The 27,133-nt window shown below is 42.0% G+C and overlaps 1 protein-coding gene across 1 annotated transcript in view; it reads left to right on the forward strand.

Annotated features, from left to right (window-relative positions):
- STK39 (serine/threonine kinase 39) overlaps window positions 1-27,133 on the forward strand; it is a 314,459-nt gene that overhangs the window by 91,782 nt on the left and 195,544 nt on the right. Inside the window, exons 6-8 of the mRNA XM_058714960.1 lie at window positions 14,876-14,985; window positions 15,298-15,399; window positions 17,719-17,852. Coding sequence (XP_058570943.1) covers window positions 14,876-14,985; window positions 15,298-15,399; window positions 17,719-17,852 — 346 coding nt within the window. The remainder of the gene's footprint in view (window positions 1-14,875; window positions 14,986-15,297; window positions 15,400-17,718; window positions 17,853-27,133) is intronic.

Below are 27,133 nucleotides of genomic sequence, written 5' to 3' on the forward strand. Positions count from 1 at the left end.
TTGAGAGAGACAGAGTATGAGCAGGGGAGGGGGCAGAGAGAGAGAGAGAGAGAGAGAGAGAGAGAGAGAGACAGAATCGAAAGTAGGCTCCAGGCTCAGAGCTCCAAGCTGTCAGCACAGAGCCCGATGCGGGGCCTGAACCTCACAAATTGTGAAATTATGACCTGAGCTGAAGTCGGACGCTTAACTGACTGAGCCACCCAGGCATCCCGGTGCCTGGGATAAATTTTAAATGTGTATGGTAAGTAGGAATGATTTGGGAAAAGGCGTTTTTGATTAGTAATATAAGTTACTACATGTATCATACCATAGGTTAGAGATTTTTAGGAAATTTGAATAGGTAACACATTTATACTTTGGAATGTAAATTTAACACTTGATTACAAGGAATACACTTGAAGACACAGGAGTGGAAGATTATCTAGCTTTTCAAGTCACTGATAATCTGTGCCCCTAGCCAAGTCTTGCTGGCCATAGTTTGTATCACCTATAAAATGAGGTGCTTGGATTCTCAAGTTTCCTTGTAACTCTAAAGCTGGTATAATTTAATACAGAAAAACTATAACCCGCATGCCCACTAACAGAATGCCCTTCTCACAGTTTTCCTTGCTTCTTTTAATGGCAGCTCTGTCCTTGCACAGAATAGGCCAGGAATTGGTATTCCCTGGTCCTTCTCTTTCTCTCATACCCATTCTGTCAGCAAATCCTCTCATTAACCATGTCTCACCGCCTCCCCTGCTGTCCTCGTGCTCTAGGCCACCTTCAGCTCTTGCCTGGGTTATTGTGGTGGTCTCCTGAGAGGTCCTCTTCTGCCCTTGTCCCCTCTGTTCTCTATGTGGCAGCCAGAGGGATGCTGTCAAACTCAGTCGGCTTGTGTCATGCCTTTACTTGAAGCCTTCCAGTGCCTTCCCATCTCAGAGTGAAGTAAACAATATTATGGTGGCCCACCCGGCCTTACAAGATCTGTTCCCTAACATTATCTTGTTGATCCCGTCTCTTCATCTTCTCCCTCACTCCATTCTAGGCAAACTGGTATCCTTGCCATGCATGCTCCTGCCTCAGGACCTTTGCATTGGCTGCTCCATCTGGAATAGTCATTTCAGTACCTTCTTTAGAACTTAGCTCAATGTCACATCACTGAGGCTTCCAAGGCCATCCTGTGTAGCCTCCTCTACCCCATACCCCCTATGCCCTGGTCTGTTTTTCTTTATGGCATACATCAGTGTACCCTGTGTTAGTGTTTTTGAGGTATGGTCTTAGACCAGCAGTGCCACCATCACCTTAGGAACTTGATAAAAATGCAGATTCTTGTGCTCTTCCTCCCTGCACCTGCTGAATCTAAAGCTTGGGAAGTAGAGCCAAGCAATCTGTATTTGAAGAGCGCACAGGTGATTCTGATGCACACTAGTCTGAGAAGCACTGCTGTGTATTATATTGCATTTCGTAATTTTGTTGATTAACTGTATTTACCTCCCCTTCCACTACTGTCCCAACTTATAGACCAGCTCCATGAAGGCAGGGTTTAAAACTGGAAATGGCACTTAGAGCACAGTAAATAGTTGCTGAGTAAGTTCATGAAAATATGACTATTTAGTAAATTTAGATTAAAAGAATACTGAGCAACAGAGTTTAATACATGATCCTCATATTTCAGTGACTCTTCAGTGTTAAGAGATTTAAATGTGAGGTTTTCTTTATTGCAGACTTAAAAATATACAGAATCTTTGAAGATTGTATTAGCCTCAGTAATCCTCAAAACTTTGTAGAAATGATGTAAATTGTTTAAATACTTGTGGCAACTGGAATTGTGCTATTTTAATCATCTCCCACAGGGACCGTCTCTTGTAAAGTGTACAGATGGGTCATTCTGGTTTATTGAAAGCTTCTGATACGAGAGCTCGTCAAGTGGAGATTTATGCGAAAAAGAGCACCTGCAGGTATATGAATATTGCATTGGAAATTTAGACTTATTAATATTTGATCTAAGTTGCTTGTGCCCGTCTTGGCAGATATGGGCAGCCAGGAGCCCCTGTTGACTTCCAGAGCCTGCCTTTGGTTTGGGAAATGATAGTACCTGTGTAATATGTTTACCTAGTGCTCTCGGTACAACGGCTTTTTCAGTTCAGCAGAGTTAGGTCTTAGAGAGGAGGGGATTGAGGACTGCTAAGCCATTGTGGACTCCTTGAAGGTCATTTTGAAGGTCATAAAAGCCAGTCTCAGATCTCTTGACTTCTCTTTCAGTCCTTGGCTCATTTCCTTACCATTAGGCTCCCCCTACTCCTGCCTCTTAACTCTATGCCTTTTGACAGTTCTTGACCCTCGGGCTCATTTTTTTTCATCTACCGAATGCGAAAGTTTGACAAGACTTTCTCCAGGACCTGTCTTACATCAGAATGTTTGAGTGGCCCTTCATTAACCTCAGTCACTAGAGAAATTCCCCATCCTGTTTGAAAGCATTCATATCAGAGGATGGTCTTGGGCATGGAGGGGAGAGTAAGCCAAGTGATGTGTCCTGTTACTAGTTTCACCAGAGCATCTTTACAGATACCCCGTCCCCACTGGGGAGTCAGGGAAGAATGGATTTGAGATTTGGGGATTATCTGTGGTTTTCTTTTGTTCACCATAATTACCACTTGTGATAGAAAGTTGACCACTAGTGAGTTCTTGGTCATGCCCATCAATGACTTGAGACAGCTGCCCCTTGCCTGGTTCCTTCAGCACGGCTGGTCTGGATTACTGCTCCAGCCTGCCCAGCCCCCTGCCTCCTGCTGGTGCCCCACCAGGTGTGGCCTCTGGCTTCACTGGTCACTGGATATTCACCTGCTGTGGCTCTGACGTAGTTGGGCACATGATCGGTGGTTTGCTGTCGTCTTAGACTAGTGTTGTTCTTCACGCTTTAGCTAATTGATTACATTAGCCAACTGAACTGTGAACCAAATGTGAATTGATATCATTTTGTCCTTTTAAAGGCTTATCGTCCTGAGTGTGAGAATGGGGAGAATGAGAAATTAGGGAGTGAGTGGCAGCTTGTGTAGCCTCAACATTTTTACCAAGAATTCTGTTGAAATTTTCTTGTTATTTGTCTATCATATCATGAATGTATATCGATTCCATGTACAAAGTACAAACAAGTGCTAAGAACTTCTCCTTTTGTAAGTTAAAATTTAACACATTTGAAGGAAACCTGTCAATGGCACTTTTAAGAGTGTACCCACATGTGAGGCCAGCCATGGGAAGGTTTGCTTCTTTGTGTTTCTTTTATTTTGAAAGGTGAAACTCTACCTTTAGGGAATAAAAATATGGTGTCTTCTGATTTCTTCTTTTGTTGTCAGAAAAGGCTGTGAAATTGTCATTCTCTGATGTTTCATATAAGGTCAGGACTACCTCTCCCTCATTCACAGATGGGAAACATGGATTTGTTCAGAGCAGTTGAAAAGTGACTCCAGTGGGCAGACTCTGGAAATATGGCAGATTGTGTTTTCTGTCAGTGGATGCCTAGACGCCATGTTGTGGTTGGGGGTTGTAGCCTATGGAGCCAAAGAAGGCCACTGAACACCTTTTGTTTACATGAAGGAATAAATAGAACTGAAAAAGTGGGAGTCTGATTAGGGGAGAGGAGATTGGGTAGAGAATGAGGGTTTCAGAGAACTCGTTCTGGTTCTGTCTGGTTCCTCTTGGGATGTCAGCCTTCCTCCTGAGCGGGACAGGTGTTGTGTCCCAATCTGTAATGAAGTAGTGTGTGAGTAATTGATCACTAATAGTGGATGAGATGCCAGCGTGTATATCATTTGCTGAAAAGACGAGCAGATTCAAGGTTATCACTTTAATGATAATATCACGCTACACAATTGCACGTCAGAGGCTGAGAAGGGAATGGTGTTCCAAACATCTTGTGCCGAGAATGATACTTAGCCACAGCCTATCTCCTCTGTGCCCTGGCGTCTCTATTGAGCAGCTGCTACTGATGGACTGTTCAGAAGTATTGTGATCATAAATTATCTTCCTGTATTTTAAAAAAAGATTTTAAAATTGGGGTGTGCCACGTATGTGGATTTGTTTGTCCTGTTTGACACATTAGACACCCTTGAGGATCACTGGGTGAGTTCTTTGTGGGGCATGATTTATGTTTTTAGTATTGCACTCCTATTTACCGTGTCCTAAAATACATGAATGTGCACACATAAACGCTTTTTTTCTGCTACTGTGTCTCCACTACCAGTGTGTTCTGCGTCTAAGAGGTAAAAGAGGGGAGCCGTGGAGTTGACATTGCTTTGAGATCATCCAGTCATACTGAATTGTGCCCTGCTAGGGAGACCGCACTCTTGAGCAGTGCTTCTGCACCTTCTCTGTGCATCAGATCAGCTAGGGGTCTTGCTATGATGCCGATGCTGATTTCAGCAAGTCTGGGGTGGGACCCAAGAGCCTGCACTTCTTGGGGGAACCCCAGTGATGCTTATGATTCTGGTAGACCCCACTTTTGAGTGGCAAAAGTTGAAGATACTTCTTTCTCTTATTTTCTTAGAAGTGTATTGTTCTCTGTTTCTGGAAGGTTTATGTAAGTGTAGCCCAAAACGGAAAAAAACTATTGGTAAAAAAAGTGAATTCAACTGTTCTTGCAGTGTGTTATTCCCCCCACCCTCCGCCTCCGAGATGCCTGTGCATTTATTTGTTTTGATTTGTGCCCCTGGCATTAAGAGCCATGCTTAATACCAGAGCTGTTTAAAACTCCGGAATTGCACTGTGTACTAAATTGTTTTCTTGCTGATTTTTACCAAGTCCTTTTGGGGATTGCAGTGATTTTAGCCTCTGATGCAATGGTTAACCCTTAGTGGTCAAGAAGTATGAATAAACATGGCAGGACTGGGGAAGGACAGGTGACTATAAGAATTAAGAAGTCTTTGGGTCCAAATGCCAGAGTGCTTGACTGGCAGGAGATCAAACAGTAAGGACGTTTAATTATCCCGCATCACAGAAGTCTGGGGCATTTGGTTCCAGGGTTGGTGCGGAAGCCCAGCAGTAGCACAGAGGTCTTGCTCCATCCTGCTCTCTGTTCTGCATCTCAGTATGTCGGCCAGAACATGTCTCTATGGGGTGCTCACTCCGAGCATCTCACCCTCACCTGATAGTGTCCTAAACAGGCTGGGGAGTGAGCAGTAAAGGAGCCTCATGTACAAGGTTCTTCTACAGGTGAAGAATTTCTCTGCGAGAGCTTGTGCCGTATGCCCCTTGGATCTCAGGGCCAAGACTAGGGCAGACCTTCAGACCATTCACTGGTAAGAGGAGCCAAACACTGTGGTTGGCTTAGAGCAGTACATTCCATCCCCCGAGGCCTGACACACACAAGCAGGATTCTGATAGAGAAGAGTGGAGGGGCATGGATGTTGGGTAGGCAGCCAACAAGGACTATTAATTGAACATCTTTTGAATCTATTCTATACTCCCCATTTTATAGCTTGTGAAACCATTGCTCAAAGAAGTTAAGTAAATTATCAGGGAGTGTAATTGGGACCACAAACAGGCCTATTTGATTCCAGAGTGCCTTCTGAGGGTGGAAATGTGACTCCTTTGTACTCACCGTGTCCTTCCTTGGTGCATTTTCTCTTCCCTTTAGTTTCAGGAATTTTTGGTGGAGACTCACTAGAAATTGTCAAGACCTTCTACTATATGCCTCTGAGTGGGGGCCACATATCCATGCCAAGTGTGTTGTCATTTGGCCTCTTTTTTTCTTTTCTTTTTTTTTTTTTTTTAAAGTAATCTCTTCACCCACCTTGGGGCTTGAACCTACAACCCTGAGATCAAGGGTCACAAGCTCCCCTGACTGAGCCAGCCAGGTGCCCAGACATTTGGCCTCTTAGTAGTTGTATTCACATTCATGGTGCACTGAAACTATTAGAATGGTAAGAAAACTGCTCCTGTTTCAAGAAGGAAATGAACCCAGTGACGGTTGGGAGCCACTGTCCTAGGTCTTGCCACATCTTGACTTGGCCTCCTGGGATCTGGGCTCTGCTCCTTGCTCTGGGTTTGCTGAGTTCTGCTGAGCACAACACAGGTACCCAGAGATACGGTGTCCACCTAGAGAATTTGAGGTGTCGCCTCTAAGTCAGCGCTGCACCATGCTTTCTTCTGCCCAGGTTTGCAGGGATCCCCGGCAGGCATGAGGGGATGGCTCTCCCTGTTTCCATTCAGACTTGGCTCTCGGTGCCCCAAGATCTGATGACACTCTGAGGATGGCAAGGCTCCAGGGGAGTGAAAAGTTGTTCCTACTTAATTTATAAACAAAACTATAACAAACAGAAAAATGGGTAGAAAGGCTAAAGGTAATTACACATTAAAAAAATAAAAACTGGAAAACAGTGATTTGGTCAGTGAAGCTAAAAACACTGTACCAGAGTATGTGATAATTGGGTGAACATCAGTCAGAAGGAAACAATACTGGAAGCCTGTTGGCTTCCACATACATGATGGAAGTGCGGCCGGGGTGGGGTGTGCGGTGGCTTTGCTATTCTTCAGATGCCGGGTCAGGAGAGTGATTTTGACCAGAGTGTGCTGTGATCAGAACTGTGTTTTAGGAAGATTAATCTGGACAGAATAGTGGTCTGGATTTCAGTTGGAAGAGGTGAGATTTGAGTCTGAAAATGCTAAAGCCTTTACTTACCCTGGTCTGTATTTTCCTTCTCTAACCAAGAAAATCTGCGGGGAAAGGGCACCTAGGAATTGCCAGCAAGCAGAAGATGACACTTTTAATTGCGTATCGAGTGTTGTATGTTGGGCACATTAACATGTTTTTTCTATTCATGTTGTTCAGGGCATGTAACATTGATGTTTAAATTGACATCACATTTCCTCACATTAGCTCTCGCTAGAAGGCCGGGGTTGTGCCTAAATCAGAACTCTGCAAGCCCCCTGGCTTGTAAACCCACACCAGCTAGACGTTATTGTGAACAGCCCCTGCTTCCCGAATGTCAGTGGGGTGCTGCACTACTGGCACACCTGTAAAAACATTAAAAGAACTTTGTTTAAAGTGAAATGGCTTTCAGGGCGCCTGGATGGCTCAGCCGGTTGGGCATCTGACTCTAGATTTTGGCTCAGGCCATGATCCAGGGTCGTAGGATCGAGCCCTGTGTTGGGCTCTGCACTGAGGCGTGGAGCCTGCTTAAGATTCTCTCTTCCTCTACCCCTTTACTCGGCTCGAGTGCGCACGCGCCTTCTAAGACACACAAACAAGTTTCTGTAGCCTCCTCTGTTAAGAAAGTTTTTGCTTCTGTTTTATACCTATTGTTACATAGCTTGCAGAATTTGAATCACAGCGTACTTCTTTGTATACTTCTTTATTTATCCAACATTGGTGGCATAACATTTTAAGGAAACCTGTGGGACTCAGGAAAGCTGGATGCCGGCAGCCCTGAAAACGTTCCTGGGTGTTTAGAAGTACACTTCAGTTTTGCCAGTAAAGTCTCAAGAGTCTCTTGTGAGAAAACAAGACAAAACCCAAAACCGGAAATCAAACCAAATCGGGGAGGAATTGTTTTTGGTGACATAAATATGACATTTCAGAATAACCGGGGAACCTCAAACTAGTTTTTCTATGTTGTGTAATCACAACTTGATCTTCACTCAGGGACAAGCTCGAGATTTGTGGAATATTAACCCCATTATTCTGTCTTGCGTTTCCTTTTCAGTACAGAAAATTACACTGAACTTTTTCAAATAGGAGACCAAGGCTAAGTGGATGACTCCTCTGTGAAGGGTGAAGGGCTGTGGATTTTATTCAGACCCTCGATAACTTGCTGTGTGGTCTCTGCCAGGTCATTTAATCTTTTTAGTTCCTTCTTCTTTTTCAATTCCAATATCCACTAAATCTTCCTATTTTCCTAAGAATTTGTCTAATCCTTTCCATTTCCAGAGTCTCTCTTCAGATATAGGGCCTGTTGATTTTACTCCTGAACATCCCTAAATGACTGCTTTTCCCAGATTTCCTCTTGGACTAGAGAGAGCACAGCAGTAGTCCAGGGTGCTGAGCGGACGGGGCTCAGCTTCTCTTACCTGGGAGGAGACTGTGGTTGGGCTCCTCCAGTCTCTGTGCTTCTCTGCTTTTCTAGACCAAGATACTGTGGGAAAAGAGACTGATTCGAATAAAGAGATACCGGGGTTCCCTGCAGCTGTGGTGGCTCCCACTACCCCAGCCCCCCCACCCCCCCCCCCCCCCACCCCCATGAGCCGCTTGCAGGTCTGAAGGGATCTGATGCATCGTCACCCGTTTTGGATACATTTTAGGAAGCTCTGAACCATCAGATGCTGATTCCATTATTCTCTCGCCAAGGGTTGAACTAACCTGAGCCAGTTTCTCATGCACAACTCAGGTTCCTCCTTACAGGTATTCATAGCTGTTACAGATGTTTGAGGCGGGTTACGTTTGGCCTTTCACCAGCAACGCCACTCCCAGGTTTTAAGGAAATCGAGTTTCAGACCAAATTTTGCCATTCATTGGCAAACAAGCCCCTAGAGAGCCCTCACAGATTTGTTCTGCACACTCAAGGAAGTTCCTGCTCTCTGTCTTTCTAGGTGAATGAAAATTCACTCGAAGCAGACATGCCAACATTACAGATGCAGTTTTCTTACACACTTGTACTTGGGAGTCTAGAATCAAACTAGACCTAGAACTGGGGAGGGATTTAGCTTACTCTTGGGCCTGGCTGGATTCTTTTTATTCATGCAAGAGTGGGGAGTATAGCTAAAATTTTAGCCCTTCTCTGTGTGCTGACTGCCTTTACTTTGGTCAGTGAGAGCCTGTTTCTCACGTGCATCATGGCTACCGACAGGTGACTGGCATTAATATTCTCCAATAATAGCCCCTTTTGGGCATTCACCTGGCTCGTACTTATCTATACTTAGATACAGATAACTGAAATATTTGTAGCAGCTGCCTCTGGCATCCTTCATCAAATGCTACCAGAACCTTCTGGCACTGGGCATTCTGGGTCAGGGTGTCAGTTGACCACTTGGGTCTCATAAATATAATGTTGCACGGTGTATGTGAAAGTATTTTAGGTAAATTTTAGGCATGGTAACAACTTACCAGATTAGTTTTGCAGGCTAAGCCGGGAGGCATAATTGCTTTATTTTGCGTCATTTTTTAAAAAATGAGTTTGTTGCCGGCAACAGAAAAGAGAGCTTTTGTGTAAAGCTCGATCTCGATATTTGGCTTGCTCTGGGAAAATTGGGACTTTGGCCACACCAGGCCCTATTCCTCTAAGGTGAGTTTGTTTTCCAGTGGAATAGCAGCAGCCCACTTTAGAGCTGGGGTAGGAGGGCACCGAGAATGGGCTCCTGGGGAGGGCCCAGCACTTCCTAGGGTCCCCCTGTGCTGACACTGAGTATCAAGTGCCCTTTAATCATTGGGATTGTGCTGTTGGTTTGCAGGGCCCTCCTCCCTCCTTTACTCCCGCCTGGCCCCTGTAGGTATTTGAGTGTTCGACCCCTGCAGCTGTCAGACACTTTTTCCTCTTGGCGCAACACTTGTGCTTTGCTCACGCTGCTTCTTTGTCTGGAATGCCATTTCCTTTTCGGCTTGCCTCTCCAGGTCTTAACTTCTTCCTGAAGGCCAGGTCCAAGGCCCCCGTGGATGTGGAGTCTTCCATGGCTCTTAACACTCCTGGCTCCTCCGTGTCTACACAGACAGCAGCGCATTGTTGTTGTTAATTGTTTCATGCCTTCCCTCTCCTCAGGGGTAATATTCTTAAAGTCAGGAGATATATCTTTCTTATATTTTGTGTCTTCCACTGTAAACATGTTAATGCTTATCTCCCCATCCCAGTCTGAAGGCAGAGAATAGTCCGTCTATTGATTTACTTGACAATTATTTTAAAGCATATTTATACATGGTGAGGAGAAGCAGGAGCATGTTATTGATAGGGTTCTTGAGCAAATGGCTAAGAAAGAATTCTTGAGATGTCTTTGATGTAAAAGGTGATTTTATTAAAAAAAATTTTTTTTAATGTTTATTTTTGAGAGAGACAGAAAAGAGAGACAGAGTGCAAGCAGGGGAGGGGCAACGAGAGAGGGCGACATAGAATCTGAAGCAGGCTCCAGACTCTGAGCTGTCAGCACAGACCCTGACGCGGGGCTCGAACTCATGGACTGCGAGATCATGACCTGAGCTCAAGTCGGATGCTTAACTGAGCCACCCATGCACCCCTAAAAGGTGATTTTATTAAAGCACAGGGACAGGACCTGTGGACAGAAAGAGCTGCACTGGGGTTGTGAGGAGCGACTGATAATATACTTTTAAGTTAGTGGGGGTTAGGGATAGCGTTAAGTCTCTAAGGAATTGGGAAGCCAGGCTTTCAGGACTTTGAGGGGCTAGCTATTGTTAAGATAAGGTTATTCTTAGTCTTTAATAAAGCAAAAACATCAAGGAAGTAAGGTAGCCCTGAGTTGCTTGAGGATGGTCACGCTCTGCATGTCCCAGGTGTCTGCAAGTTGTAAGGAGATTTAATTTTAGCTACATTTCTCTTGCCTTTGTTTCCCTCATGATTATAAATATGAATGTAATATAAAAACAGGCATAACCAAGAAGCCAGGTAAGGAAAGAGACCCAGAAGCCCAGATTCAGGGTGTGCCAAACTCCCAGGGTAGGGGAGTAGCATGGCGTGCAACCTAACTACCGGGACACCTGGCCCCTGCCAGTGAGGACCGTGCTGTTTCCTGGAGGATCTGCCCACTCTCCAAATTAGGTGGCTATGCCCCAAACCTGGGGGATCCACTGCAGGGCTAAGCATTCACATATACCAAAATAAGACAGTTCCCAAAGTTACTTAATCGTACACCACACATCAGGCAAAGGTGTTGGGTGGGCATCAGACTAGCCACACCCCAACACGAGGGGCTGTGAAAGAGCCCCGAGGCACAGGGAGTCAGGATGCCCAAGAGGCTTCCATTATTAATAAGGATGAGCAGGACGCCCCCTGCCGGTGGCCCTGCACTTAGTGGAGGAACAGTGTACCTGGGCGCACAGGCAGCGTCGTGGAGGGCAAGGCTGGTGATGGATTTGGGGAATAAACAGTAAGTGGTTCAGCAGCGCCCAGCCTCAGGGCTGCATTTGGGAGAAGGGGCAGCTGAGGTGGGAGAGGAAAAGGGAAGTCCGATGTGCATGCTGTGCTCAGGGATTCTGACTTTTTCCTAGGGAGCAGAGGGCCTTTCAAGGGAGAAGTCAGGGAGAGAAAGGCCTGCGTGCCAGTCTCCTGGGAAGCAGGACGATGGTGGGGGTTCAGCAGGCCGCCCCAGCAGCAGTGCGGAAGGAGCGGGGTGGGTGGATCAGGAGATGTGAGAGAGCCTTTAGTGCCTGGGATGACAGCATCCTTTCTGGTTTGGGATGCAGTTATTTCTGGATGCAGGAAGATGGGCGGGCTAATTCTATGTGTAGCCTGTGATCCCGTGTCACCAGAGTGATGTTTATGGTTTCTGACCCACGTCTGTCTGGTTGCACTCTTCTTGGCTGTATAGACGGACTTCTCCTAAAACAAGGGCTCTTTTTAGTGCAGTGGTTCACCACCTCGTTCTCCCTGTCCTAGGTACACTGTCTGGTCGGAATATACTGGCTTTCCTTTTTACACAGGCACACTATGTACTCTGGTCAGAATGTTGTTTCTCAGTACATATAAATCTTTCTGTATATACATTGGCAATGTATTTATTCTGTAGTCGTAAGGGTGAGTAGATATTAGGATTGGCGTTTTCTCCTTCTGGAATTTTTTGTTCTGAGCATTAAAGACATTTAACCATCTGTTTATGACTTTAAAGTGAGTGTTCTAAGTGGAGCCTATGAATAAATACGTGAATCATGAAGGATACATTGAAGGGGTATTGTCAGTAATAAATTGCTCCTATGCATCTTTTTCAGCTTTTTTTGTAGCTTTAAAAAGGTCTAATGTAATCATATGGAATTTTTAAGGAATTAAAAAAATTTAATGTTAACTATGGATTTTTATATGGATTATATCTTCTAGGAGAGATTGGGGTGTAGGGTTGCTGCAACTGCATTAAAAAATATATTTTTCCTTGGAGTACAGATGATATGTACTTAGTATTACATTGTTACAAATTTATTATTTTTTTTAATGTTTATTTATTTTTGAGACAGAGCATGCGAGCTGAGCCGGGAGGGGCAGAGAGAGGGGACAGAGGATCTGAAGCCAACTCTGAGCTGTCAGCACAGAGCTTGATACAGGTCTTGAACTCGTGAACTGTGAGATCATGACCTGAGCCAAAGTTGGATGCTTAACTGAATTAGCCACCACCCAGGTGCCCCGCAAAATTATTTTATTTTGATTTTAATTTTTAAAAAATATTTATTTATTTTTGAGAGAGTGCAAGTGGGGAGGGGCAGAGAGAGAGAGACGGGGTCAGAGGATCCGAAGTGGGCTCTGTGCTGACAGCAGAGAGCTGATGGTGGTCTCGAATTCACAAACCGTGAGATCATGACCTGAGCCAAAGTCAGACACTTAACCGACTGAGCCATCCAGGCACCCCACAAAATTATTTTAATAGAAGTGGAATGTTGGAGGGGCACCTGGGTGGCTTAGGAGTTTAAGTATCTGACTTTGGTTCAGGTCATGATCTCACGGCTCATGAATTTAAGCCCCATGTTGGGCTCTGTGCTGACAGCTCAGGGCCTGGAGCCTGCTTCAGATTCTGTGTCTCCCTCTCTCTCTGCCCCTCCCCTGCTCATGTGCATGTGCTCTCACTCTCTCTCTCTCAAAACTAAACATTAAAAAAACTAAAAAGAAATGGATGTTGGATTCATTGTTGAACTTTGCAGAAGTATAAATTAACTTGAAATTAATATTTTTCAAAGCTCATCATATTATCTTTTCCTCTAGCTGAATATAGTAGATGTTTACAAATGGTTTTATTCACCTAGCTTTTCTGTAAGAACATGAATTGTATTTCCTCACACCTACAGGAGACTGGCTTACTGGTTCTAGAGATTTCTTTTCACAAGGCTTCATTTTTCTGACCAAAATATAACAATTCAAATAGTTTTAGTTTGGCACATAACGTGCAAATTAAATTATCTAGCCTTTTCAAAATACACTTCTGCTCAGTATTAACATGAGTGTAGCAGTGGGAACAAAGACTCACGTTTGTCAATTTTTATTCCTTTTACTTGTAGTTGAAATCCTTTAGGGAGTTGAGTAAATTTAAATGTAAGTAAAGTAAAACAGTCAACAGATTTCAACTCAGGGAACTGGTTATAGTGTTATTGCCCTAACTTCATATTGAAGACCTAAAGCAAATGCTAATACATTTTCACCTTGGTTTGTGCTGGACTTTGCTCTTGGGTAAATGGCTGTCATCCTGGTAGTCATGAAAGGGGACCAGCAAAGGAGAATTAAATGAGAGGAATTGGCGGGGACTCAAGCTACACAGTCTGCTGTGGCATTTTGAGGTGTTGATCACCTTTTTAAATTACTATTTACCAGCTTACTATTGAGCTGTTCTTTAGTTGGCTCTACCTGGTAGGTCTGTACTAGCCCTGAGTAGTTGGTACTTGAACTTATTAACTAGTTTGAACTTTTAATAAAAATCTAAGCAGAAATGCATGCATTAATAATCACCAGGTATTCCTTTCTCTTTTGTCACATACAAATTTTGTCACATATTTTGCATAAATGCATGTGTGTATTTCCATACAGTATGCCTAATTTATCTGCTCACAAAAAGATTTTTTAGTATGTAATGGATGTTAAGAAAAGTGTTTTTTCATTCTACAAACCATTGTATCTATACCTATGAAAATTATCCAGAAACCAAACATAGGAAGAAAGAAAAAAAACAGTCTTTGCTGACGAGCTTTTCCTTTGTGTTGATTGCTACATATGTACAAACCTGGGCATGTTGGCTTTATGTACCTGGGTTTGTGGATTTGCCGTTACGATTTTGCCTAAGGTGTTAGCACTTTTAAGCAAGGTCATGAGAATGTGGGAGATGAATGTTATTTATCCTTTATCTTAATTTTTAATTGAGCTATAATTAACATACAGTGTTACGTTAGTTTCAGGTGGACAACTTAGTGATTCAGCAGTTCTAGACACTACTCTGCTCATCACAAGTGAACTCGTAATCCTATTTCACCCATCCCCCAAGCCACCTTAAGAAAAAAAAAAAAAAAAAAAAAAGCCACTCCCCAGACATTGATGATGTGGAATTAGAGGCTAGAAAGTAATCATTGTAAAAGAAAGACAAAAAAAGAAACTACATCACAGGGGCGCCTGGGTGGCTCAGTCAGTTTAAGTGTCTGACTTCAGCTCAGGTCATGATCTCATGGTTCCTGAGTTCAAGCCCTGCATCGGGCTCTGTGCTCACAGCTCAGAGCCTGGAGCCTGCTTCAGATTCTGTGTCTCCCTCTCTCCGTACCTTCCCCTGCTCACACTGTTTCTCTCTCTCAAAAATAAATAAACATTAAAATAAAAAAAAGGAAACTACCTTACATACTATTTTTACTGCTTCCAGTGCTATTCTTATACATGATTTCAGCTAAAAACTGAGATCCTTTGTATTTAGGCCATTAAGAATGTGTTATTATTTTTATTGCTGTAATCCTTTATGATTAGTTATGACTTTTGATACCTTTTTGATAGAAAATACAATTTGGTATGCTAAGCTTGTGGACTGGTGGGCTTGCTGACCCATGATGATGTTGTTTAAACTGTAGGATGGCAGGATGCGTTGGTGGTCCCTGAGAGAGCTCATGGTGTTTGGAACAATTAAGTCATCATCACTGGAAAGCTCACCAGGAAAAGAGATGTTTATAAAACGAGAATTTGTAAGCAATAATGTCTTACATAAAATAAGGGTGATTTTTTTTTTCTTACAGATTTTGGGGTAAGTGCATTCTTAGCAACAGGGGGTGATGTTACCCGGAATAAAGTAAGAAAAACATTTGTTGGCACTCCGTGTTGGATGGCCCCTGAAGTCATGGAACAGGTAAAAAAAAAAAAAAAATGTGTGTGTGTGTGTGTGTATATATATATATATATATATATATATATATATATATATAAAAGAAATAAAAAAAGTGATATTTTTGTATCATTAAATACACTAAAATTTCATTCAAATCAATCATGTTACTAGAATGCATCATGTAACTCAGATTTAATTCCCGATTGCTGGGCCTTAGCAAAGTGATATTATCGAAGTTGTACATATATGCTGTAGACTCCTGACATACTGTGGACCTCATGATGTGTGACCTTCCAGTTGTATAATTGTGTTTTTTCCTGGTTCTTTTCTTAGGTGAGAGGCTATGACTTCAAGGCTGACATGTGGAGTTTTGGAATAACTGCCATTGAATTGGCTACAGGAGCAGCGCCTTATCACAAGTACCCTCCTATGAAAGTAATTACTATTGGAAATAATATGTTGGGCTTGAAATAGGATTTAATGGAATAGGTTCTGTAATTCTTTTAAACATAATCATTTTTCTCTTAGACCTGAGGAGAATTAATGGAGGAATGCAGCCAAGTTAAATGTTGTCTGATGTTCTCAGTGGACAAAATAGGACAAAAGTGGTACAATTCCCAGCTTTGAAGCTTGCTTTTACGTTCTTAGCACAGAGCTATCTGAAGAGTGTGATCGGATTGGTGGGTGGAGGTTGAGAACTGTGACACATGCTGGTCATTACTCCTCTAACAGCAGAATACCCTAGGCCCCCAAGGAAAATCCGAAAATAGATTATAGTGATACCATCTTTGTGGATAGATTTCCCCAATTTTTTTGTAATGATCTGTAACATTTCACCCATGTGCTCATACTGTCATGTTGGTGATTCATCTGAAATAAGTGAGCCCAGTGTTATTAGACAATAACCTACATCTGGATACTGTTTTCAGACTTTTGTTACTCTTTTAACTGGCCTACATCATTATTTCACTCAGTTCTGAGATGGTAAATCAGGGCTGATTTACCCGATTAGATTTTATTTGGGGGCTGAAATAGTTGAGTGGAAATTATCAAAGTATTTTACAGAGAGTACCATCTGTATTTGTTTCAATTTTTTCCTAGGCAAATACGGGAAAAATTTAGGTTTAAAAAAAATGAGGATAAAAAAAGGTTAAATAATTTTACTGATTAAAAAGTTAATACATTCTTACTGGAAAAAATTTGGCAGTCCAAACAAGAATAAAGAGAATAATCATTCATAATCTCATTAGCCACAGACAATCCCTGTTAAGGTTTTAGTGTAGTTACATTACTCTTTTCTCTATATACATATTTAAAAAAAACCACAATTTTAATGTTTTTATTTATTTTTGAGAGGGAGAGAGAGAGAGAGAGAGAGAGAGACACCAAGCATGAGCAGGGCAGGGGCAGAGAGAGAGGGGGACACAGAATCCGAAGCAGGCTCCAGACTGAGCCGTCGGCACAGAGCCAGATGGGAGGCTGGAACTTGTGAACCATGAGATCCTGGCCTGAGCCGAAGTTGGACGCTTAACCGACTGAGCCACCCAGGCGCCCCAGTCTATATACCTATTTTTAACATACTTAAGATTAGGGTGTGTGTGTGCATACATACTTGCTTTTGTTAGCAGAAAATGTAAAGTTGAGATGGAAACAATTGAAATGAACTTTCAGAGAAAGAGTGCTAAAGCAGCTCTTCCATCCGGTTTTTCTGTATTATTTTTTCGTATTGTTTTCTTTCTTCCCCCACTCCTTCATGTTTCCCACCCAGCTCCAAAATCATATTGCTGATCCCAGCCTGCTATCCTGTCCTGCGGGACTCTGCTAGGACTTTGGAACTCTCCCACTTTCTTCTGTTTGCTGTTTTCCTCCACAAACAATAAACTGTCACTGTAATCCTTCATGTATTCACACATCTGAAAGTGTTTGAGAGGAGTCTTGGCATGTATAACATTTGCATAAATTAAGGCTAATTTATGCATTAATGAGGTTTATTCCTTTTATAGGTCAATAGTTTACTACAAATTGTATTCTTTTTTAAAGCAAGTAATTATGATGTTAGTGTGAACGAATGGAATTTTTACCTTTTTGATTTGAAGCTGTATTTTGATTTGGTTTTGTCCCCCTCCAAAAGCAGCGTGGCCTTTTGCTCTCTGGTTATGGTTTTTAGTAACTCGTATTCTGGCTGTCTTTCAGTGTCTTACTGTCTCAATTTGGCCAAGCCTTTAAGCAATATTCTGTAGGTTTTCTCAGTAAGAAAAGAGAAAAGGAAATCATGTGTTACCTTCTGGGATGGTGTGGATTTATTTTTAGGGTTGGCAGTGTGTTAATAGAAGCCTTGAGTAGGGGCGGTTCCTTACTCATGAATGACCTGTGCACATGAACTGCTGCTCTGGCCCCCGCCCCCACGCACGTTCCCAGCCAGAGCCCCGACCCTCACTAACCCTGTGCTGGAGCTACGTGCTCCTCCAGGCTGTGTGAGAGCCAGTTCCCAGAAGTTCTGTCCTGGCCGCTTTGGGAGATCATTCTTAACACACAGAACAGATTTTGTAAGTTCTGTCAATGGAATAACAGGTGAAAGGGCACACTGAGCAGATTTGCAAAGGGAAATGAATACTTTTAGCACACACTTTCTGGAAGGTTAAAATCATGGGAAAAGCATGTTTGTACCTAAATCAAGGATGGTCTTTGTGAGAGATTAAAGACTGTAGCCATTGCTGTACTGAGATTCTGTCTTGGTGTTTGTTTCTGCTGCAGGTGTTAATGTTGACTTTGCAGAATGATCCACCCACTTTAGAAACAGGAGTAGAGGATAAGGAAATGATGAAAAAGTACGGCAAGTCCTTTAGGAAATTACTTTCCCTGTGTCTTCAGAAAGATCCTTCTAAAAGGTATGTCACACTTAGTGGATGAGTTAATAATGACCTGGTTTGAATCACCACAAAGCGTTGTTTGTGCATGGGAAAAGGCTGTGTGAGGACACCTGAAAGGTACTGCTAGTTCAAGGGAAATCCTGCTGCGGCCCCTGGTTTCCAACCTGTTAGTGGAAGACAGGGCGGGTCCAAGAGGGAGAGAAGTGAGTGAGGATGAAGGAGAGGCGGAGGAACATTTTTAGTGTTAATAAGATTCACTGTGTTTGTTAAGTGTGGGCTCCGTCATCAAAGGAAATGAAATAAAACAGAAATCAAAAGAAATTGGCAGTGGTGCACTCAGAAGCTAAGCTAATATTCTGCACTGTGTAGGTTGAGCTGACCTCTCAGGATTTGAATATCCTGCTAGCTCCAGTCTAAACCAGGCAGAGCTATTGAATTTTGCATGAGCTTCCTTTTAGTTGCAGAACAAGTTGTGCTGTTTAAAAGATTATCAGTAAAGAAGATTAAGATTTTTGCATTAGAAACATTAATCATATAAACAGAAGCAAAAGGTTTGAAATCAACGTTAGTGTTTCCTCTTTATTCTTCGGTTGTTGCCTTGCTCCGTAACATGTCTGTTTTCTGAGTTTGTTTCTTCCTTCTTAATTTCTGTGACTTTGAAATATCCTGGCAAGTCATAATATAGTTCAGCATCTTTTATCTCTTAAAGAAGAAAGTGACGTGAGCCCCACAGGCCTTGCCTGGGTAGAGTCCCTTTGTAGAGCTTGGTTGTGTGTGGTACCCTCCTGGCATACAGTCAGCCTGGACGACAGACCCAGAGAGGCCTCTGAGGATTTACTGGCCACCTTCTCCACCCAGGGGCTCAATTTGATACTTAGAATTGAAAACGTAAATACTGGCTTCTCTCCAGAAGCTTTCTGTTTCAGGGAAGGACCTTGCTTTTGGACAGAGGGATTCCTGTATTCCTAAATCCTTTATGAAACTTCAGTTGTGTGGTTTTGTTTTGTTTTTTATCTTTGCACAGTAGTCTATTGTTTGAGTCAGAAACCCTTCTCTAGATTAAACATAATTTCCATTATTTTACCCGTTCTTCATAGCTACTCTCTTCATTCCTTTACATTTTACTGAATTTGCCTTGAATCTTTTATCAGTCACCATTCATCCTCATGATAGGAGATCTGAAGACTGTTTGCTATTAAGCATCTTTAAATTATTTATTGTAAAAGGGATAGTTGTTTTGTCACACCAATAGGCCAATAGGCTATTTTTGCTTCAACATCTTAGTTGCCCTTTGTATTTGATTTGTAGGGCTTGTTTTTCCTCCCTAGTTATACTACTCTTTCATTGAGCTTACTTCTTCACTCTCCTGTTGGGTGAGAATGCTCTTAGATTCTAATTTTGTTCTGCAACACTTGTTTGTCTTCCCTTTCTTTTTGGTGTCCTCTCCAAACATAAATTTTTGCCATCACCAAGGAAACAATTTGATCCTCCAAAGCCCAGTGAGAGAAGTATTTGTCTTCCCAGTTAGCACTGCATTACTGTGGTTGGTCTTTGTGATTCTCACACTAGTTGAGATCCCACCTAGTGGTGATGATGTGTAATGTCACCCAACTTCAGCCCTTTTGGAAAAAATACTGCAGGGTAGAATCACGGGTATACTTAATGATACAATAGATTTCTTTAGGAGGTTTGTAACTTAGGATAAATTAGATTATTATACACTATATTTAATGAACTGTCCTTATTTCTTAATTATCTTGAAAGTCTTCCCAGGTGTTAACTATATGAACTCAAATAATAAGTTCCCACCACCCCACTAAAAAAAAAAAAAAAAAAAAAAAAAAATCTCAATTAGAGCCTTGCATCATATATTTGAATTCTTACAAAGTCTTTCCCTCAGAGTGCTCTGTTAGGAACTTACTGAAGTACAAAGTATTAATAGTTTAAGGATTTCTTTTAGATGTTTACATTATAACATAATCTAATCTCACTATTGTGCAGCTGTCCTCTGTAACAGAGTGTCAGTGGTGCACCAAGTTTTTAGGGGACTCTTTTTTTTTTTTTTTGTTAATTGAAGCATAATTAACATACATAACTAACATTATATTAATTTCTGGTGTACCATACAGTGATTCAACAACTCTACATTACTCGTTGCTCATCACGATAAATATACTTAGACCCCTTCACCTATTTCACCCATCCCTACACCCACCTCCCCTATGACAACCAGCAGTTTGTTCTCTGTATTTAAGAGTCTGTTTTATTCGGTTTTCTTGTTTTGTTTCTTAAATTCCACATACGAGTGAAATCATATGGTTACTTGTCATTCTTTGACTAACTTATTTCACTCAGCATTATACCTTCTACGTCCATCCATATTGTTGCAAATGGCAAAATCTCATTCTTTTTTATGGTCGAGTAACATTCTATTGTATTCATATACCACATCTTCTTTATCCATTTACCTATCAGTGGACACGTGGGTTGCTTCTGTATCTTGGCTATTGTAAACAATGCTGCAATAAACATAGGGGTACGTATATCTTTTTGAATTAGTGTTTTCTTTGGGTAAGTACCCAGCAGTGGAGTTACTTGATCATATGGTAGTTCTATTTTTAAGTTTTTCAGGAACCTCCATTCTGTTTTCCACTGTGGCCGCACTAATAGTGTTCTCACTAACAGTGTGTGAGGGTTCCTTTTTCTCTACATCCTCGCCAACACTTTTTTTTTTTTTTTTTTTACCTTTTGACTAGTCATTCGGACTGGTGTAAGGTGATATTTCACTGTGTTTTTTTAAAAATTTAATTAAATTAATTAAAAAAAATTTTTTAATGTTTATTTATTTTTGAGAGAGAGAGACAGAGACAGAGACAGAGCACGGGCACGGGAGGAGCAGAGAAGAGGGAGACACAGAATCTGAAACAGGCTTCAGGCTCTGAGCAGTCAGCACAGAGCCCGACACGGGGCTCAAACTCACATACTGAGATCATGACCTGAGCTGAAGCCGGATGCTCAACTGACTGAGCCACCCAGGCACCCCATAATTTAATTAATTTTTTTAAGTAGACTCTCCCCCAACATGGGCCTCAAACTTGCAACCCCGGGATCAAGAGTCGCATGCTCTACTGACTGAACCTTCCAGGCTCTTCTTTCATTGTGGTTTTGATTTGTGCTTCCCTAGTGATGGGTGATGTTGAACATCTTTTCATATGTCTGTTGGCCATCTGTATGTCTTATTTGGAAAAATGTTCAGGCCCTCTGCCCATTTCTTAATAGCAGCTTCTCAGGTGACACTCTCTCTCTCTCTCTCTCTCTCTCTCTCTCTCTTTTAAATGAAATGACACGGATGTGGGAAGTTTTGAGGAAAAAAAAGATTGATGAAATATGAGAATGGGAATAAACAATATTGTTGAATTATATATTATATAGGGTGCAGCTTTAAAATATGTATTCATTACTAAATAAGTAAACATTTAATTGCTACACAAACCTGAAAGAAACCATGACTATTTCCTGTCTTCTCTGCCTTTGCTTATGTTATCCAAAGGCTCTTCCTCTTCCTCTATATTCCTTGAACCTCTTTTAACACTTACTTGAAAGTCCTCATCTTCTTAGAGTTAGGTAAATCTGGGTGAGATTCCTAGCTCTACTTTATCGTCATCTGCATGACTCAATTCCCTTTTCTGTAAAATGAGCCTAATAACATCTACTTCATAAGATTGTCATGGGCATGGAATAGAATTCACTTAAAGAGGATAACACAGTACCTAGGGGTTCCTAAGTATTCAGGAAATTGGGATTGCTGTTCACCATTTGCTGTTTTCTTCCAAACCGAGTGGAATTATTACAACTCTTAGTTTTCCTGCAGTATGTTAGAGATATGTCTCTTGTATACTTACCACATTATGTAAATTTATTGACTTACACATCCAATTTCCTCATAGGTTTGTAAGTTTTTTAGAAGTGTCATTCATCTTTATGTCTTTATGTCCCCAGTGTTGGGTCTGTATTACATATTTGATATTTCTTGAGCAACTGGAGACAACTGGGAGCTTGCAATTTGGGAATGATTTGGACTCACTGACGAGTGTTTTAGAAACAAACCAGATTCAAGTGGGTTGAGGAGTAAATGCAAGATTTTTGATAATTTTTATTGATTCTGCATATAGTCATCTACTTATAATTTAAAAGCAGTTGATAGGTACCAAAACCCTGGTCTTGTTGAGTTACTTTTTTTTTTTTTAAGTTTTTATTTATTTTGAGAGGGAGAATGGGAGTGGGGGGAGAGAGAGAGAGAGAGAGCGCACATGCACACGTGCACGGGTGGGGTAGGGACAGAGAGGGAGAGAGGAAGACAGGGAATCCCAAGCAGGTTCCTCACTGTCAGCTCAGACCTTGATGTGGGGCTCAAGACGCATGAACCGTGAGATCATGACCAGGGCTGAAACCTAGAATTGTATACTTATCCTACTGAACCACCCAGGCGCCCCATGCTGAGTACCTTTTTGGCAACAGACAGAAACCTATCACAGGGGAACAGTGACCAGGACAGATTCAGTCCCATGTAGGAGCCCTCAGGCTAGCTGAGAATGAGCTGCATTTTCGGCCAACCTTGAGAGCTCATGGAACTTTCCTAATAAAAGAGAGCTGGGGTGTTGGAGCTGTTTGCCTCATCCAAGTCCATGCTCTGCATTGGCATAGACTAAGAGGTGCTTATATTTGCATAGCACAACATTTTGCTATTTCTTAAAAAATGAGCCTTAATCTTGTAGATTACATACTTCATATGGATGGCAACTATAAAAAGAACCAGTATTTTCTTTGAGCAACAAGAGGGTGGATGTCACATAGATAATCTCATTAGAAGTGAATAAAACTTGAATATTTCTTTTGTGGGGGAGGGGAGACTGAGAGATACAGCTCTGCCTGAGGTCAATGAGATGTTAGCAATTATAATGCACATTGTTAGAACTACTTAAACTATATCATGTTCATCCTGAATCCTTTGAAAATTATTTTAAGTCTCAGTGGACTTTGGTTCATCCATATGTATTAACTGAATCCTTTAAGATATTTTCTCCTGAGAATGTTGGTACTTGCAGACTACTGCATTGTTTTTAAGGATTTAAAATTAAATCATCATTCACAGCCTGTACCATTATTTGGGTTGCTGGTATAACATTTTAGCTTTCCTCATAAAACAGTATCTGTATTTATATTATGTTGTATTATTTGAAAATTGTTAGCAGCCATGTCAGATATAACATGCTTGCAGAATTCTTTTTCTTATGTGGTACTCAGCTAAGAGGCAGGCAGCACTGATGGTTCCATATTAATCCTGTACTGGTGGTTGCTATAGCATAAAACTAAAACAAACACAAAAGCAAACAAAACACAAAAAACCTAAAGTCAGATGGGCAGCATGCACCTTACCTTCTCTTGTACCTTCTATCACTTTCTTCCTCCCTCATTTTCTCATTCTTTCCAGTTCTGTTTTCCCATACTTTCTTATGGAGATAGCTTGGCACTTGTATGATTCTAACCCCCAAGCTATAGACACTTGAGTTATTTTGAGCACATAAAGAACCTGCAATTTAGTTCTTCTCTGTATGGAGTAGACCTATTATTTTGTATGACCCATATGACCTATTAACATAAATCCTAAGCCTGTACAAAGAAGAATATGGCTCCTTTAAACCATTTCTCATTTCTTATGTGATTGTGTGTATTTATTGATGAAGGCTAAGAATGGAGAGTGCAGAGAAAGAAGTTTTCTTTGTGGCACGCTTTTCCCCTTTACAGTTTTGGTCACCATAGAAATGACCTTGCTGGGGAAGGGAAGGTATTTTCCCAGGCGTGTATCTCCAGGCATGTCTGGCATTTCCTAGCCTTCTCTCTACATTGGTCCTACACCTCACCCTTAGTTTGTGGAAGGAGGAGGCAAGGTGCAGAGGAGCAAGGGGGGGCATGTGGCTCTCCACTTTTGGACCTCCGCTGTGCATGGACTTACCCCTTTCTGTTTTTGTTTGTTTCGTTGTTTGTTAGCATGAGTCTTGTTTTCATTACATCATTCTCCTGTTCCCTACTCTATTGAACAGATGCTTAGAATTCAGTGTTGACTAAATTTGGCTTTAGAAGTTGTAGTTTCTCTGACTGTCTAGTAGCATCACTTCTACCTTGTATTTGATTATGTTATAGAATTGAGCTATGGCAGTTTTCTGGTCTGTGCTGGGCATTGGGGATATAAAAAATGAATACCAGGTGGTCCTTTGTCTGAAAGGGCTTATAACCTAGTGGGGTGGAGGCGGGAAGACCTAGGAACAGGTAATTACAGAATAGGAGTGTGTGGGTAGATTGGTGTGTGAGCACTGAGTAGGGAGCAATGGATATGTACTTGTAGGAGCTGATAAAAGTATCTCTGAAGATGGTGACATTTAAACTGGTTCTTGACTGATGAGCAAGGCTGTGCCAGTTGGTTACAAAAAATTTTGGAACCAGAAAAGCAGCGTGTGCTTTGTCATGAAAGAGCAGAGTGGGAGCAGGGTGGGAACATCCGTGTAGCCGGAGGACAGAGTTCACTTGGGGTGCGGTGGGAAATGAAGATGGAGGGAGCCAGCACCTCTCAGCCCACTGAAGTCCGTGAGGATGGATAAGAATTGGGTTTTTACAGAAGCCACCTCTGGAGCAGGGTGGGTGCTGGGCCAGAACGAAGAAGAGAGAAGTAGCGGAGAAACTGGCTGGGGGGCTGTGGTAACTGAATTGACCAAAGGCGATGAGAGTTTTCGACCAAATCGGTGACCTGGAGTCTCTTGATCATCTTGCTTTTCCTGGGTTCCTTAAAAAAGTTCAGTCTAACTTATTTTGTACGCCCCTTGGTTTTTAAGATTTTATTTCATGTTACGAGGTGCCAAACACAACACCAAGTCTCCGCTCTGTGTGTAACGGTCGTCTTTAGGTTTTCTGTGCAGCCCTCCCCTCCCGCCACAGCTCCGCTGTAGCGCTTCCATGCTCTGACATCCCTCTTACAGCCTCACCGCACTCGCTAATTCTTATCTGCTAGATTATTAAGTTGCTGAAGGTAGTATTTGCGTCTGTCGTATTCACTGCGGCATGCCTAGCACCTAGCGCGACACCTGACAAGTAGTAGGTGCTTAATAAATATTTACAGGGAGGTTGAAAGAGGAATTGGAGTAGCTGGAGGCCAGACACCTCGCCGATGATCAGTAAGAGTGCACGTTAAAATAACAGCCACGGTTAAATCACGTAAAATAGCAGTATCATTTTTAGTTCTGCTGCCTGTTTAACAAGGTACGGACTCATGAATCTGGATAAGCTCGCTGAGGGGATGTGGCACACAGACCGTCAATCATGGCCCACCTGTTGTTTAGACCTTTATTTACTCAAAGCAATTACCAATTAACAGCTGTGTATTGCAGTGGATGTGGTGATTCGGGGTTCTTTGTCAGGCACTTCTAACCAGTGTTCCACTTGAGGCTGAGGGAAAGAGCAGTAACAATTTAAAATCTTTTTTTTTTTTTTAACGTTTATTTATTTTGGAGACAGAGAGAGACAGAGCATGAACGGGGGAGGGTCAGAGAGAGAGGGAGACACAGAATCCGAAACAGGCTCCAGGCTCTGAGCTGTCAGCACAGAGCCCGACGCGGGGCTCGAACTCACGGACCACGAGATCATGACCTGAGCCAAAGTCAGCCGCCTAACCGACTGAGCCACCCAGGCGCCCCAAGAGCAATAACAATTTAAATAGAAAATTGCTCTGCAAAGAAATGCAGTTTATGGCCCCTGTAGACTTACGTAGTTTCTAGAGCGATGCACTTAAAAACGTTCCCTAAGTCTTACGTATCCTTTGGTTCAGTCCCTGGAAACGTTTTAATGGAGCTTCCTGGTTCCCAAGCAGTGGTTTCTGATCTTTTCAAGTATGAGGACTCCTTAAAAAAATTTTTGTTAATGTTTATTTATTTTTGAGAGACAGAACGTGAGCAAGGGAGAGGTAGAGAGAGAGGGAGATGCAGAATCTGAAGCAGCTTCCAGGCTCTGAGCTGTCAGCACAGAGCCCGATGTGGGGCTCAAACTCACAGCTGTGAGATCAATGACCTGAGCAGAAGTCGGATGCTTAACTGACTGAGCCACCCAGGCGCCCCATGAGGACTCCTTTTATTTTATTTTATTTTATTTTATTTTATTTTATTTTATTTTATTTTATTTTATTTTAATTTTATTTATTTTCAACGTTTATTTATTTTTGAGACAGAGAGAGACAGAGCATGAATGGGGGAGGGTCAGAGAGAGGGAGACACAGAATCTGAAACAGGCTCCAGGTTCTGAGCTGTCAGCACAGAGCCCGACGTGGGGCTCGAACTCACGGACCGTGAGATCATGACCTGAGCCGAAGTCAGACGCTTAACCGACCGAGCCACCCAGGCGCCCCAAGAGGACTCCTTTTAAACTTGCACCCTTCTCAACACAGTACTATTTGTACCTTCGGTAATCATGGCCTGAATGAATACCTCATAATATTCAGTAACGCTTCCCTCTCACCTCCCCAGTTTTTTTTTTTTAATGAAAAATTTTAAATACACAAAAAAAGGTGAAAAAAAATAGTACAGTGTTTGCTTCTATAACACCACCTGGAAGCAGTAGTCACGAATATTTTCTGTATCTGATGTATGTGTTTATCTACATTTTATTTGCTGAACAGTTTGAAAGTAACAGACTTTAATAGTTCAGCTTGCATTCCCTGCAGATAAAAATGTGTTCCCTCATAGCCACAATACTTTTCCACACCCAAGAAAATGACCAATAATTCCCTAAAATCATCTTAATGATCTAGCCTATTCACATAGTCTCTAATTATTTCCAAATGTCTTTTGTTGTTTCTCTCCCTTCCCCTTCAAACACAGGATTTAGGCAAGGGTCTCCTGTGGCATTTGGTTTTGTTTCTTTAAGTCCCTTTTAATGTGGAACAGTCTCCTCCCTTCTCTCCTTTTCCACTTATGACACTGACTTTTTGAAGAGATCAGGCTGGTTGTCTGGCTGATTGTCTTATACTCTGGATTCATCTGATTCTGTCTGCTTGGCTGCTTGTTTTAGAAGGAACTATTTTGGAAGAAAGCTATTCTTTATGGAAGAATGCCATTTAATAAAGGTAGAAGGAATGATAGAAGTAGGAAATCAGCATTCTACCGCCTGTTAGGAAATAATCATTTAAGACAAAGATGCTAAAATTGTTAGGGGAACGGAAAATTCCTACAATGCCAAACCAAGTATTACCCAACAGA

The sequence above is a fragment of the Neofelis nebulosa genome, chromosome 2 (assembly GCF_028018385.1).
Source record: "Neofelis nebulosa isolate mNeoNeb1 chromosome 2, mNeoNeb1.pri, whole genome shotgun sequence".
In the NCBI taxonomy this organism is placed as follows: domain Eukaryota; kingdom Metazoa; phylum Chordata; class Mammalia; order Carnivora; family Felidae; genus Neofelis; species Neofelis nebulosa.